This window comes from Macrobrachium nipponense, chromosome 4 (assembly GCF_015104395.2).
Source record: "Macrobrachium nipponense isolate FS-2020 chromosome 4, ASM1510439v2, whole genome shotgun sequence".
NCBI classification, from domain to species: domain Eukaryota; kingdom Metazoa; phylum Arthropoda; class Malacostraca; order Decapoda; family Palaemonidae; genus Macrobrachium; species Macrobrachium nipponense.
The window spans coordinates 127,503,906-127,521,345 of record NC_061100.1 but is presented as its reverse complement, the minus strand read 5'-3'; the positions used below and the strand labels follow the sequence as shown (position 1 = coordinate 127,521,345).

Here is a 17,440-nt window from a genome sequence, read left to right as displayed (position 1 = left end):
AGACAGAAAGACAGACAAACAGACACAGTCTTCCTCCAGCTGCAAACTAAGTAAGTAAATTCCAACAACTGGTAACTTAGCTTATTTTTGTTTTTTCTTGGTGCATAACTGTTGTCTAGCCCCCGTCTCCTACTCCAAGGTTGCAGTCTTTAATAATAAATATTTCAGTGTTGCCAAAGCGCGGAGAAACGACCAAAAGTGCGGAGAAGATTCGAGGGGGAGTCATTGAATGCAGAGCTGCGGACTGCACTCCTCATGTATGCGGCGCTGTAGGTCCGCATATATATTTATGCTTTTAAAACTTTTTTACATTAATAAAAATGATTGAAATTATATAATATTTTCTGGAAATACTAATATTTTTGAAAAATGAACCATTTTCACTAGTCTCGAGTGTTCATGCACCAATATCAGATAGGTACGATCATACGATTGTCAAGAACCGATTTTGACAACAGCAGATAACGTAACCCAAAAGTGATGTCTTGCAATGCATTCATTCTTTAGGTCCAGCTATCTTCAATTTGCCTTTTTAATTATAGTATATATATATATATATATATATATATATATATATATATATATATATATATATATATAGTTAGTAAAATTTGGTTAATTTGGGAATTAATCTTAGTAAGAAGACTGACTTACATTATTGTAAACTTAGTCATGTTTAATGAGTTTTTATTTATTTATTTATTTAGAAAACAACTGCAAATATGTATTAGGCAATTACATTAGTTGAAGTTATTCAACTGATTATAACCGAATAAGTTTTGATATCAGTATGCTATGAAGTGGTGTATTATAATCGTGGATTTTCTTTGTATTAATGTAGCTTATTGATAAAAAAAGGACCAATTATGATGTGCTCTTTTCCAATTTTTTGAAACTCATAGCCCCAAATAGGGCATTCGTTTGGCTTAGGATTGCCACATGTATACCATAAATCATGCATAATGTGCTGTCCATTCTCTTGGGGAAATATCTCATTTCAAAATATCCGTATCATAAAAGGGGGCATATACTAGACCTACGTTTCATATCGTTTTTGTCTGTTTATAATGCTTATGGCATTGATTTTAAGCCTAGACCTACGTTATATATTAGGTTGTTTATTATTATTATTACTTCAGCAAACGTTTTGATTTAACATACAGCATGTTACCTAAAGTGATGAATGTGGCTTAAAAAAGAAAAGAAGGAATAAACTACTTATGAATATCGAAGGATTTATATAGCTTGTCAACTTACTCTGTGGGGAACGCAAAAGTAATGAATGAAAAGCAACCGTTTTTAGTAAAGAAATACATTTCAGTGCATTTTTTTTTTAATTCCCCCCACTTTAGCTCGAAACTTTATAAATAAATTTACTTGCCCGTGTTCACTTTGTGGGCCTAATTTACGCATCAAAATCATATATACATCAGAACTATAAAACAGTAATTATACACACACACATACATTATATATATATATATATATATATATATATATATATATATATATATATTATATATATATATATATATCGAATGTAATAAATCAGCTTCAAGGCTGAACACTGTCCGCGTGTCTCGTTCGATTCTAAATTTGACTATCATTAAAGTTACGTAATGTTTCAGAAGATATGAAGCAACTGAATTTCGGTAACTTGATCAAATATTTTCAAAAGGCAAATGTTGTTTTATTTACATTCTTTTGACACTTGAAAGATCATATTTTCAAAAACATTCTGTTCTAAAAAAAATTAAAAAGTATAAAGGTCTCTTGACGGTGTGTTAGACCTACGGTCTTAATTAATGCTTCTCACCACCACGCTCCCTCAGATGACGTAGGTGCGCAGAAGAGGCTTAAAATTAGGGAGCTGTCTGGCTGACCTGTTATATTTGGACCGTGGATTCTAAATTTGACTATCATTAAAGTTATGGAATGTTTCAGAAGATATGAAGCAACTGAATTTCGGAAAGGGGAAACTCTAACCCTAAAAAGGTTTAATTAGTAAACCCAACTCATATACTGGTAAAGATACGGTTAATATAATATAAGCAGGGTGACTATTTAGTCTAGTTAGTGTAGTAAAATAACAGTGCTTGGCAATTAACACTACAACTCCCGGTGCGGAGGTAGTTTCTCGGTGATGTGCGGACTTCGCGGCAACCCTGGGTAACTAACACACACGCAAGACGGAGACAAAGTGCAGTTTTGGCAGTCTAAGGGTATACTTCAGTTTGGAACAATAGTGTCATTACTGCTGATATATCCAAGTGAATCGACTTTGAAATTAACATAATATTTTCAAGGATAAAGGTAAGTGTTCTGTATTACCTGTTATACCTTTTTGGGCGGTAGTCCCGAGTAAACACTGCCACTACAGCTGCGGGAAGCCTTCTTCGCGGATAAGTTTTTTTAATCTTGGTCGAGTCTTCTCGCAATGTTGCTGTTTGTGTTGCAATTTTTTTTTTATTTCCTTTGCTTCCGTAATTCTTCTGACTTTCACCCAAAGTTAGCTTTATAATTTACAGCTAATCTGCCATATTATTTTCCATTAATCTCCTTCTATTAACTCAACAATAGAAAGTGTGTCGAAAAGCAGGGTCGGTTTGTCATATTACAAATTTGACTCGGGAGGCCGACCGTGCTTATACTGTGGGATTAATAAGATCGAAAGCAGAAGAAGATTTGTCATACTACAAAACAAAAGTCGAAGTCTTCACTACTCGCAGTTCGATGAACTTTTGGAAGTATTAGTTAATTACGTATTGATGAATTTTTCATTAAAAACTAATGATAGTTATTTAAAACCATTTCGCGTTTTATCATTATCTATATACATACATATGTACACCGCTGGCTGCGACACACTACTTTTGGCTTACCACCAGGTACCCTATGCATTGGTCTAATTAGACACGAAGCATTTTTTAGGAAACAGGCCCAAGGCGTTTCCTATTCGCAAGATTGATCTAGATTAATAACGAGTTTTGTCTTACAAGGTTAAGAAATGCGTCTCGGGTTTTTTATGTCTTTAACTGGCTAATGGCTGATTTTATCTTCTGATGGTATGCTCAACTGGTATGTTCACATTTGGTTTTACCAACCACTAAATTTTTTTTTGTAATTTTTCGGTCATTTTCTTTATGGTGAAATATTTTTTAATTGTTGGGTGTGTGGGGATTTAGTGAAGCAATCTGGACGAGATTCGCAGCAAGAGAGATCTCCGAATTATGCTAATCTTTCAAAATGGTTCAGAATTTGTTTTAGTGTTACTTCAAACTGAACAGGTGATGGAAGTTCATTTACTGTATTAATTTCAACATTCCGTAAGGTAATCTTGTAGAGGAGCTCGGCACGGAGATATCTTTCGTTAATTAATCCTTATATTTAGCAATACAGAAAAGGGTGCATATAGTGCAGTATACGTGGAATAATTTGGGAAATTTACCGTCTTTTGTTTAATTATTGCAGTTCTCAGGGGCTAGTACTAAACACGTCTCCCCACGGAGATTTTCTGTAGAATGGACGCATTTAACTGATTTTGTCGTATCTAGGTCAATAGATTACATTAATTACTTGTGTATTATATTGCAAAGGCTGCGGAACCAAAGATGAGTAGCATCGAGAAAACACCTTTGGAAGTGGCACAGATGGTGGAAGAAGCTGAGACTAGGATTCGCCAATATATTCTCCACACGCCTCTCACTTACACTCCTCGTCTGTCCAAGGACAGTGGCGTCGAGGTATATCTTAAACTCGGTGAGTTTTTTTTTTTTCGAGTTCTTCCTTGATGAGGATGTGTTAGTCCTCTTAAGTTAAGCTGAGAGAGACTGGGATCAAGGCGTTGGGAACCTTTAAGGCGACTGCATTTCTGGCAAACATTAAGTCTTATTTAGTGAGTCTTCGAGAATAATGATGAATCTGCAACTCCTTGATACAAGTTAATTACAGTAGAAGTAATCCTTAAATTAGTCCCTGCTCCTTCATCTGTTAGATCTATCATTCTTGCATTGACGTCAGCGTTATACCAGAAGTTAATGAGCTTGGTAACATCGTGCATCCACTCTTTTAGAGTCTAGACTCTAGACTGTAGAGTCTAGACTCTAGACTGTAGAGTCTAGACTCTAGACTGTAGAGTCTAAAGGGTAGCATGCCGCATTACATTACTGCATCCTGAAATAGTTCACGGACTGAGACGAAGTCATTTACTCTTCGAACTGATCTTCATGTACAAAAGTATGGAGGGTGGGGGTCCTTCAACTATAAAAAGGTAGTATGTAAACGTTGCCACATAGATCAGTAATATCAGAATTTTCATAACTGTTTGATCACTAATATACTATCTGGAAGATCTACTAGCGAAAACTGACAATGATGGTTCAAGCACAAAGAGATTGTTAATGGAGTACTACTGTCGAGGACTCAAATGATACCATGCAGCCCCTTGGAACAACTAAAGACATATTATATACCCTCTAGGCAAATTCCTGTTTGTTCAAAGATGAGGTCTGGATACAGTTTCTAATTTGAAAATCACGAAAAAAAATTTCATTAAGGCTGAAATAAACACGGATAACCCAGTAGTCTTCTTTTAAGGCCGTCTTTCTTAATTTAACAACAAAAATCAAGTCATCTACATGTAGAATATCATTGGCCTTTACTAAGATCACACCATAGGGGAAACAACCGACTGGACTAGCTGATCCAATTTTCACAGCGTGTGGATCTACCCTCCGAAAAAGTACTTTAACACGTCCTGACACCGGAGATGGGCACCAGTCACGAGTCATCGGTGTTGAGAGCAACAGCTCAAGACATCTACTATCCTTTCGAAGTAAGTATTTTCTCCAAAGTTAGAAATTAAGGTCATATTTTAAGATTAAACATAGGTTAATGAAAGTTTAGCCATGCGCAGTGCAAATATACCTCCATGACGCTTTCGAAATTTTTACTTACAACACCAACAATTTGGAAGATTGACGCCATCTCGATGTTTGCTGAGTCGCTTGTGTCAACAAACTTTCCATTCCATGTGCTAAATCCGTACACCACTTGTACCCATAGACGCTGGGGCACTTTCTTCACAACAATCGTCAACAATGACAACAACCGCGGCAGATCCAGGGAAACTACGATGTTATGGTAGAAAGAAGAAGAAGCGTGCACTAGATAATTATTCAAATAAACAGTTAAACAGCAGTATAAGGTCATGAATTGGATAAATTTTTCCCATATTCATGATTATTAATTTGAAAATATTCGTTGTTGAAAAAGTAACTAGATTCCTGACTCAAATATCAACAGTTTTGCTGTGAACAGTACCTACAGCATTGTTCGCGCCTGTTGTCATTTTGCCGTCGTCTGCTCGTATCTACTTTAGAAATATCTGTAATTTTTCAAGGGTTAATTTGGTTGCGAAAAAGGGATAATAGACATGAATTAAAATAAAAATTTTGAAGTAACAAAGTAAAATTAAACTAAATAATGAGTAAAGTAAACAATTAAGGGAATAAAGCTTTGCACCTCACACACCGTGTACTCGTGTGCTGCCCGCAACTGTGTTTATGGAGTGAGCACTTAGGAACCAGGAACCGCAACGTAGTTCAAGTGCAATTTGGAGTGAATAAAGACCAAAACATGTATAATTACAATCAAATAAGCACTGTGGAGTTTCAGTTGTGATGGCAGTAAGGATAAAACCACCGATTACAAGGTAAAAATGAATTTCAGTTCAAACCATGACCCCGGGAATAAGAAGTTTCATGCTTTCACTAATATAGGCAACAAAATGTTGTTTTATTGTGCTGATTACAACTGCAATCTTGAGTAAGATCAATAAACGTTAGATATATACGCTAATATTGTTCACATGAGCGCTGGGAAGGCTGGGAAGGACGTTGGATCAATGCCGGTTACGAACGGCACCTCAGTCGGTGGACGCCATATTGGATTTAAAAGCTGCCTTGAAAACATATTTTACGAAGACCTCACATGCCTATTTTAGTTCGTCTGGCGCTTTCATATATCACATTATGTTGACGAAACTTCAATCTTTTGAATGGTATCCTTCAAGATGTAATTGTATTCTTGTTTCACCAATTAAATATCGAGTGAATGGATCCACTGCGGTGTTTCCCCCTAATTTATTATATTTTTTGTTGCTTACAATTACTGTTTTTTTATAATACTTTTTTAACACGACGCAATAAAGATTTCCTCTGAATCAACACCTTTTATCTGCTTTACCTCATAACTTCCGTGCCAACTCTCTCCAAGCAGGGGTTTTCAACTGGAAAAAAAAAAAAAAGGAAAAAAAAAAAAAAAAAAAAAAATTTGGGTCAAGTTACCTTCAATGTTTTTCTGTGACGACCGTTGGGAGAGTCTAAACCATTTTTCTTTTGTTTTTGAGTACAGAAAACGAACAATGGACAGGCTCCTTCAAAACGAGGGGGGCCTTTAATAAATCATGTGTCCTCAAGACGAGGGGCGTGTCGAAGGTCTACACAGCATCTACAGGAAATCACGGGATGGCATCCGTAAGTGGAAGCGAATATCAAATGAATAGGTTTAGAAGAACAATTTTGACATTAGTAAATTTTTTTATTAAAATATGGCAAAGAGACATTTGATTTTGATCTGATTCTTTCTCTAACTACATTTAGGTGTGATTGATGTGAATAGTTCATTCATAACTTTCTTATTGAAATCGGTTTGGACAAAAATTCTCCGGAATCACTTCGACCAGAATGCAATCCCATGTCGTTACCTTGCAGGATCTCTACCGTTTATTTAAAGTGTCTCGTTTTATTTTAATTTAACAGGCACTAGCGATCAGTCTAACTCCCTTCTCATGATCGTTATCGACACTAAACTAAATAAACACATAAAAGACACGATTGTTTGTTTTGTTTTGTTTTATAGGCGTTGGCTTTCAAGACGCTGGGGCTCGACGGGATCATCACTATACCAGTCACTGCAGACAGCGAAAAGAGAGAAAAGCTTTTGGTAAGACACTGCCCTACATTTTAGTTTTTCATCGTTGAAAACTTGACGAGAATGGTTCTGGCGATAACTTATCCTGTAAAGTATTTTCAATTGCAGTGATTCTTGGTCGGTGTCTCATGTATTAGTACAATGCCGATTTCATATAAATTTATTTTTCCTCGAGTGAGTTCCATCCCACCCACAGGACACAGGCGTCAGTATATTACAGCACGGCGATGACTGCGTCGAAGCCGAAGCGCATGCGCGCAGCTTGGCAGAAAGCGAGCAAGTTCCATACCTATCGCCTTATAATGATTACCACGTTATTGCTGGACAGGTAATTAGCCGCGTGAAATGTTGTAGGTTATTTTTCAGTAAAAAAAACTTCTTGTCAAAGGTTTCATCCAAAGAACTGCACATTTACAGTCAAAATATTAGTGCAGTGTTAGGGAAGGACTGCACACAAACTTACACACACAAACACATAGACATACAAGAGTAGGCCCGTTTAAGTTAGTAGGGCTGAAGGACTATAATATATATGAAATCTGGGAAACCATAGAATAAAAGTGAGTAGAATGTTAATTAAGCAACAAAATGCATCAACCACAGGAGCTTAAGATAACAGTTTGGATAAAGGAAGCAGTTCCAAAACTTAATCACGTTAATAAGTTAAATGAAAGGGCGAGAGTTTGTGAATGCACGATGGGGAATTTAATCAGTGAAGTGAAGAGCTGCATAATACCGAGATGCCTTAGTAAGAGCAATAAGTATGCCTTGACTGAAATAATAGGAAAACTTAAGTCTTTTCTGAGCTACTCTTATTAATGAAAGCTTGTCTGATGAATAACGGAAGACCAAGTCTCTTACAAATTTGTTAGTTGCCCTTGATTATTATCATTATGAAATTATAATGAACGTGAAAAAAAAACAAGAAAAACAATGGCTATGTGTTGAAGATATATCTACTTGAATTCTGCATATTAGGTACACACACACACACACACACACACACACACACACACACACACACACATATATATATATATATATATATATATATATATATATATATATATATATATATATTAAATATATATATAAATTACAAATTCAAAAAATGGGAAGACTAAAGATCAATGCCTCTTATAAAAAATAGCAAAATAAAACGTGAAGGAAGTAATATATTTAGAAATTAAATTCACATTTACCGTCGATGGTAACTGGAGAGCCATGTACGAAATAGAATACCATAAAATTAATTCATGGTAACGGGTGTGTACGAGTTGGAGAATCGATAGCTAGAAGGGACTGCGTACAATCCTCTGTCTCTCTCTCTCTGTTGTTTCAGGGAACGATTGGCGTCGAACTTCTAAAGGATCTCCCTGACATAGATGCGGTTTTCGTGTCTGTTGGAGGCGGGGGTCTTATCGGTGGAATAGCTGCCTACTTGAAATGCAAGAGACCACAGTGTAAGGTCAGCCTGATTTGCTTCTCTCTCTCTCTCTAGTGATATGTTTGTATGTATTATGTATATATATTATATATATTATATATATATATATATATAGTATATATATATATATATATCATACATACATATATTATATATAAGTATATATATATATATATATATATGATATAGTATGATTTCCTCCCTTCAATAAAGATTACATCTAGCAATTATTTTGTGAAAGACACTCTGGCTGTTATGCCATAATTTGAGGGGTTATTTCTTAGTCTATAGACATGGAAGAATTTACTGTCCTTTAGCAGAAATGAACCATCCACCGTCTCGGGACCAGCAGCATAAAGCACAAACTCTTTCTCTCTCTCTCTTACCTCAGATCATCGGATGTTCGCCTAGAAAATCCAAAGTGATGCACGAGTCGGTAAATAGAGGTAAAATCATTCAAGAAGAGAGTTATGACACCCTCTCTGATGGCACTGCTGGTGAGTCATTCTCTCTCTCTCTCTCTCTCTCTCTCTCTCTCTCTATCTCTCTCGCTCTCTCTCTCTCTCTTCTCTCTCTCTCTCTCCTCGCACCAGCATCGACAATGCAGCGTCTATTCGATGCGTTGCCAGCTCGTCTGAGGAGCATATCAGGAGTGAGCGTAGACGTGTTTAAGACAAATATCTAAGCTGCATCTCAGACCATCCAAGATTGGAAGATGCAAAATATACCGGAAGATGCATTAGCAATTCTCTGGTAGACATTAGAGGTGTCTCACACTGAGGGACCTGGGGAAACCTGAACGAGCTGTAAGGTCTGTAAGGTAAGGTAAGTTAAATTTTGATCTTGCGGAAAAAAAAAAAAAAAAAAACGAAAATGCCATACAAAAGTGGTAGGTAGGCCCATTACCTATTCACGCCTTAAGCAAAGCGTGTTAGTTTCTTTAAAAACTTCAAAATCTAAGATATGGGCTATAAGCCTACTGACGTATTGCGTAGGGCCTGTTCAATATTGTTACTCGCCTACTCTCTGGACTATTAAGGAAAATAACAGACCTTGGAAAATAATTCGACTGAATGGACAAGAAGCCGTGCTTTCCACGTGGTATGGCCGTGTGTGTGTGTGTGTGTGTGTGTATCCGGTAAAAAAGAACAGTAGATTCTATTAATAAAATATATATTATATATATGATATGTACATATATATGAATATATATATATATATATATATATATATATATATATATATATACATAGTATATATATATATATATATATATAATATATATATATATATATATATATATATATATATATTATATATTGCTACTTTCAAAATGCATTTTCTCCTCTGTGATTGTATAAAATGTTATGTAGAATTGTGCAACATTTTTGCAGATTCCTAGATAGCTTAGAGATAGGATGTTTTTAACTGTTTGTTCAGATTTCGCATAACATAATGTAAAAGAATATATATTATATATATATATATATATATATATATATATATATATATATAAAACATAGAATGTAAAAAGAGAGAGATTTTCTTTGTCCGTTCGAAACTACGATTGTTTCCCTATTATGTTAACACTGTGAGATTAGAGGGTCTCCGAGATCCGTTTGCTTTCCTAATCTGTCAACACATTTGATAAGTAAGCTCCAGACTTCATTTGCGTTTTGGGAATCTGTCATCATGTGTGATAAGCCTTCTCCTTCGCGTCGTTCGAGACGAATACATGTCTTTTTTTTAACAGACTGGTCTTGTACGCGTATGTCTTTGATCAAAGCCACGTGCAGATTACACATTTTATATAAAAAGTTGCGTAAGATTTCGAAGCTTCTGGAAGCATTATTGTCTCAAAACGTTTTGTCATCTCCCCTGTCCAGTTTCCGTAAGGAAGAGAGATTCATTATCTTAGAACTGTGAGGCGTTCAGATCTCTCGCTCTCACTCTCTCTCTCTCCTCTCTCTCTCTCTCCCTCTCTCTCTCTCCATCGCATAGCACTTTTGATCTTAAAGTAACGATTTCATACTATACACTGGTCACTCGTAACTTGAGAATTTCATATTTGATATTTCTTAGAGTTTATTTAGTGTTATTTAGTATTTTTGTAGAATCTGAACAAACATTGTTTCGTAAAGGTGCCTGGTTTTTGGTAAAGTGAAACAAGACTGCAGCAAAGAAAGAAATTGTTATACCAAAAAGGTAAAGTGTGTTATATTTTTATTAGTTGCAACTAATATCTAATGATTATGATGGTTTGGTAAGAAACTAATAACTGATAGGAACAGTGGTTAACTAATAACAGATGGTTACGAAAGTTTGGTAAAAACTGATGGTTACAATGTTTGAGTGAAAAGATTTACACTTTTACACATTGCAAATATTTGTGTTTTGTGTTTGTTTCATTTCGTGCATGTTTTCATTTTCTTGTTGAAGTGTGTCTTTTTATTTTGATACTGTCCACATTTTTCGGTATTTTCATTTACATTCACAATTTAATTGACTTAGTTGTTTTCATTGCTTGATCATTGCACATTTAGTTAAATTTAACACTTGTGAATTAATTTGCATTTACTTAGAATTCTTTTCAAATTTTATTATTGTTCAGCACTTGTGAATTAATTTCAAATTTTCAATTATTGCCTAACACTTTTGAATTTCAATTGAATTAATTTTCTTGAATTTTGTGATAAATTAATTTTGATTTAATTTTACATAATTGATCCAAGAATTAATTAAACTTTACTTTGTTTTCAAGTAACAGTAATTTTCCCTGATATTGTGAATTTCACTTATAAACTTTGAGTTTAATAATAAATTTTTGTATTTAAAATTTTTATAAGTATTTTCATTTATAACCAGTATATTTGCATTTGATTATATTGATGTTAAGTAGAAACATAGAGTGGTAATTGATTGGCTTTCCTTCAATTTATTTGTAGCGACTTAGAACCAGGGAAGTACTTAGACTTCTGAAATCAGGGAAATACTTAGACTTTTAAAGTTGTAGATGGAGTGATGCCCTTTGATTACTTTAATTACTTACAAGATTACCTCACACCTGTTTTGATGAACTTAGTCTGATTTTCTGCAATACTGGTAAGTTATTAAGGGATCACTGTTGCCTTTAGAGTATTCAGTCGCTTAATACCTGTGATGAGGGTTCAGGTGTCTGGCTTTTGTGAGGTAACAATAAATGAATGGTAAGTGTAGTAACCAGATACTTGGCACTTCGTAAAAATATATATATATATACATAAACGAGTACGTGGTTGTGATGTTCTCACCAGTATAACATGCGCATTAGTAATGGTATATAAATTGATTGAGACTGATTTACAGCTACTAAGTCACATTTAACCCGGTCTATTTATAGTAAAAACCCGAGAAATATGATTAGACTCCCGGTGGCACAATTACCGTTAGACGACCCTCACCTAACGTAATCTTGCCTTACCTAGCGTAACCTGGCTTAGTACATCATCGTTGGAGAATACCTAGTAAGAAAATATCTAATATTACAGTTAGTGATTGAAGCAGGAGATGTGTGATACACAATTACCCTTTAAAATGATGTTCTTTCTATAAAAGAAAAAAAATTTGTTTACTTACCTTATTTACATATTTGCACTAGGCACATTAAAGTTCTTCTCCAAGTGCATTTTCCTTCGGGCACCAATGGTGTTAGCCAAGATCCACATTATAGCTATATAGATATGTAGGTCCGAAGAAAAATAATATCACGCAAAATAGTTATTAAGGGGAGAATAATAACTGCCAAACACGTCATTCTCGGGAGCATAAACAAACTGCCTCATGGAACAAACTTGCCAGTCCGTATTGGACTTCGATGTCACTTTGATTGGAACCTAATCATCGGTCACTGACGCATATCTGAGACGTAAACAATTTCCACCAACTCCACTAATCATCTCTTTCTCACCTGACACTTGCAAGAGAGTACCACGGCGTGACGTCGCCACTTCTGAAACTATAGTCCTTCGGCCACAACATCATTTTCCCCCCATATGATATATACTATAGGCGAGATTCCGTAAATGTATTATAGCCTAAAGTTAGCAGTAATCTGTCGCCAAAAGAGAAACAGTCTTCTGAACTTCGGTTAGTAATGTTTTTTTTTTTCGATTTTGATTTATTACTTATATTCAAGTTGTGTATGCGTCGTGAATTAAGACCACTATACTTTTCTGATGCATGTCAATGTTGAAGTCATGCTAATATAGCCTTCTGTAAATATTGAATAAATAAATAAAGTGAAATAAACTTTGCTCCTATTTCTTACATGGTAATACCATCGACTTTTTAAAATGAATTTCATTTATTTTCTTCACGTTTGAGTTTTCCGGTCATTCATGAAATATTCCGCGAGACTTGCAACGGAGAATGAAATGCTTGTTGTGGTTTGCTATCAGTCTCGACGGAGCACTATCGTCCGCACTGTCTGTACGCCAGGTATCAGGACAATTATTTCAGTAATAATGCACTGTCAACATTAAAACAGTGCTAGAATGTGCTCTTGACTGCAAAAGATATCATTACTTGTAAAATGAATGTTTTTGTAATAATAAGATTTTATGACCTATTCATTTGAGCTCCATGTAGTTTTTATGGAGATAAATCTCTGATGTGGCCCAGGCCCGGGCGATCACGTGACCTCTGACGTCATGGCTATTGTCTTTAGAAAAGCCTGCCCTTTCAAGATAGTAGAGCTAAAAGTCCACCAAGAGGTAATGTTACCCAAGGTCTAGAGAGATACTCTCTAGACAGAATCTAGACCTTGATGTTAGCCATCTAACAAATCGAGAAGTTGATGACGCTCATTATCAACAGTGCTGTATTTGTTGATTGGGTTTTCTAAGTTATGACGACATCAAACTACGCTTCTCCAGCATTGCCTATCGATCCTATTTTTTTAAAGACTGATATTTCATAAGCAGCAAATATAAAGTAAAATCAATTGTAAAAATTAACTTTCAAATAAAGCCAACTAGATCACGAAAACTAATTACATCGTAATTTTAGTTTTAAAGGAAAACCTGAATTTCATTCAGTACTTAAAACGAATAGAGGATGGCCATATCATTTCATTTCATAATTCGTTTTCAGATCGATTGTAATCTGCAATGCTGATGAACTTCTTTGAGTTTTATTTCTAATTTTGTTTACTTCTTTTTCGAGTTTCCTTTTTCATTTAGGGCCCAGACCCAATATTTATCCCTCCCCCATTACCTTTGTTTCCTTGTGAATGGGATAGATAAGGGTTATTGGCAGCCAACCAGTCGCCCTCTGTCATAGAAATAATTTTGGTCTTGGTACCGATTAATTCCCGCATTGCAGGAGGCATTGAACCCGGGGCAGTGACTTTCCCGCTTTGTCGAGACCTGGTAGACGACTGGGTGCTTGTTGAAGAAGAAGAAATAGCAGAAGCGATTTTCTACTGCCTTCGGGCACATAAGAAGGTGACTACCTATTCGTAATTCGCTTACGTACTTCCTGTCAATATGATTGTTATTTTACTTTCAGATTTACATGATTTTGTGTATATTAATATACATTTCTGAAAACTTCCTGTTATAGATAGCATGCTTTTAAAGGTCATGGTCATGCAAATCAAACCATTCCTGCAATATAAATGGGCAACCTATGAATTTCTGTTCTTGTCATACCAAACATTGCTAAGACCCCTGGAATTCATCGCTAAAATCTGAAAAAAAGTACATCATAAGCGGCTCTTCTTAAAGTTACCCTCATTCACCAAGTACTGACATTTTTAAGGAACACTCTGCCAGTTTGGGGTTGACGATAATAATAAAAAGCTTTTAAAACCTCAAAATGCACACTTGACTCTTTTATTCTTTAGGTTTTTTAATATGTTGAGCGAAGAGGTTTAAAGCCAAATTTGTACTTCTTGTGCCTCATTTACTATTTTGTAAGAATACTGTTTGTTGTCCATTGCTCCAGGTGATAGAAGGGGCAGCTGGGGTGCCACTTGCAGCCCTGAAAAAGGTCAGCGGCAACTTCAAAGGGAAGAGAGTGGCCGTGGTGCTCTGCGGTGCCAACATCAGCACAAGAAACTTGCGGATGGTCCTGAATACCCATCCCTAAAAGCCGCCTTGATGGCTGATGGTCATTTTGGCTCAGGATTACTGTTGTCTGAACCCAAAAATCTGTAATAAGTTATAGATTAAGATTCTTTATAATAAATTAGATTTGCCAGTTGTAGAAGTAATGGTACATTGTTTTGAGTAATGACAAAAGAAAATTAAAAGTAAAATTAAAAAAGTCAAATGTCAGTAAACGATTGGGAGGTACCATTGGTAAACTATTAAGAAAAGAAATTGTAATAAATTCCTTCGCTGAAGTGGTATTGGAAAAGAAGACTTAAAAGAACTTTTCGTAGGCTGCTAATTTGTAAAGCAAAGCATTGGCATTCAGCAAGAAAAGAGCGGCCACAAAATATAAGCGTTGATGCGGGAGTAATTCACCAAATTTTGCCTCTTGGAATTAGATTAGTTTTTCAGGCAATTAGTTTGGTTACCTTTCAACCCTTTATTATTTCCTTGTTATTAAAAGTAAATACTAAGTAAAGCTTGTTTACTCTTTTTGCCATTAATAGAAAGTAAGAGATGTCTATTTGTTTCGTGGGGACTAGTTTTGGTGGAGGAATATCTGGGAAGTAGTGGGTGAAGAAAAAAAAGTGACGATTCATTGATTACCAGGCTTAACCCTTTCAACTGATCAATTGTCAGGGTCACACAAAGTACCAGTTGACCAAAGGCCTTATTCAGTCACCCAAGGCGATTCAGTTTGTCTACGCAGGCCCCGTTCATCCAGAATATCAATAAAACGGGAGGAAATTCATTCGAGTCTATATTTAAGGCTATTTTGAGAATATGCCCGAGACTCAAATATGCAAGATAGAAGTGATCAAAATTCTTACAATTTTGAAGACCTCGGCTGAGAAATTAGCCCGTTAAGTTGTGTCAAAAATGTATTATTTCTAGGCCGAGTCACGAAGGAAAATAAATTCTGATCATTAATTGGTTTTATTTAAGTCTTCTTTTTACATATTACATACATTAAATTGCTAGCAAAACTAAAACTACACAATAATAATAATAAAAAAAAAACATGCATTGTACACATCTTCGCTAAGCTGATGACTTTTATGGCACGAGTTTAACAGGAAAAATGAAGCACGGCGTCGCTGAAAAAAATATCTCAGCCTCGCCCAGCTCTCCGAGTTAAAGATGAAAGAAGATCGTCACTGCGTTTCCACTTCTTGAAAGACGACATAACTTGACTATCAAAAGACAAACGGGATTTTTTATTTATCCTACATAACATTAGCAAATGCATAAAAGAAGAAAAACTAAGTTTGTGGGTAAAAATAATATTGTGGACGGTTCCTCCCCAGCTACAGAAATGTCTGCCAGAACATACATCATACATACATGACATACATACATCATACCGACATACATCCTACATATGTATTATTATATAGATATATCTATATTATATATAATAATTAATATAGATGATATCTATATGCACTATATATATTATATATAGTAATATATAATTAACATATATAATAGTATAATATATATATGTAATGTATTATATATATTATATATATAATATTATATTTAGATATATATATGATATTATTATATATATGTATATATATATATATATATATATATATATATATATATATATATTATATATATATATATATTAATGCACATAAGTGATAGAATGCAAATGATGAATTATTGACTAAGAATGTAAACCTACATAATCATCTCTCTCTCTCTCTCTCGTCTCGTACTCGGCTCTCTCTCTTCTCTCTCTATATATATATATATATATATATATATATATATATATATATATATATATATATATATATGTGTGTGTGTGTGTGTGCGTGTGTGTACGAAGTCTATGCGCTTGAACATTCATATACGTTTGTGTAACAAATACCAAGCGATGATAGGCTGAAGTTAACTGTCCACCTCACTCTCCCTAAAGAAATTGTTCAATTCACATCACTGAATCAAAGCGAACTACAACCCAGAGCAGCCATCGTAATCCTAAATCACATCTTCCAGAATTGGATGAAATAGAACTTTCTATCGATAATCCCGCGCACTTCACGTCAAGCTGTTTTTAGCAGTGACGCCATACATTTGTCATAGCAGGGAATTGATTAAGAATGATAATAAATGGACCGCCAGCTGATCCCGGAAGTTTGGTAGTGCCTTCAGTGCACCTCATGCAGTGCACTATAGGCATTACTTGAGGTTGAGGTTCTTTGCAGCGTCCCTTCGGCCCATAGCTTTGTGCAACCATTTTCATTCCCGTTATTGTACCTCCGTTCATATTCTCTGCCTTCCAACTTACATGCCACTTTCTCCTAACATATGATTCGAAGTGCAACTGCTAGGTTTTCCTCCTGTTACACCTTTCAAACCTTTTCACTATCAATTTCCGTTTCAGCGCATGAGCAGTGCAAGGAATCAATGTAATAATGGTATTAATACGTTTATGTCATTATGCTTTGCTACATAATCATGAATAAGCAAAAGATCGATGGATCAACCTTAATTGAACAGCTCATCGGCCTTTCCTTTACAACACTTGCTGTATAACAACCCCTTTACAAAGTTTGGAAGTAAAACTCTGAGATCTGCGAAGGATTTTGATAATACAGAAATGTCCGTATCCTTCCAATGTTTATAGTTTTCCGAATAAATGACTTTAGAAGTTGCAAATTGTACCACGAAATGGAAAAAAACGGATGAGATGACGTTAACGTGCAAAATTATCAACCCTGCAGAATATATATATATATATATATATATATATATATATATATATATATATATATATATTCTGTAGTGTGTGGTTATGCATCGAAATATGAGCGTTGATGACTGAGATTTTGAGTATGCGGATGGAGAAATT

General features: G+C 35.1%; 1 protein-coding gene across 2 annotated transcripts; it reads left to right on the top strand.

The window, feature by feature from the left end:
* On the top strand, positions 1-15,504 carry LOC135211160 (L-threonine ammonia-lyase-like). Of its 2 annotated transcripts, none has more exons than XM_064244344.1 (9): positions 1-50; positions 3,597-3,759; positions 6,415-6,536; positions 6,922-7,005; positions 7,190-7,321; positions 8,336-8,461; positions 8,832-8,937; positions 13,802-13,923; positions 14,426-15,504. In XM_064244344.1, the coding sequence occupies exons 2-9, from the start codon at positions 3,612-3,614 to the stop codon at positions 14,567-14,569; spliced, it is 984 nt and encodes a 327-aa protein (XP_064100414.1). In that variant the 5' UTR covers positions 1-50; positions 3,597-3,611; the 3' UTR covers positions 14,570-15,504. The 2 variants fall into 2 exon arrangements, with proteins under 2 accessions (XP_064100414.1, XP_064100413.1); XM_064244343.1 differs by lacking the exon at positions 1-50 and adding an exon at positions 1,637-2,313.
* The last annotated feature ends 1,936 nt before the right edge of the window (positions 15,505-17,440 follow it).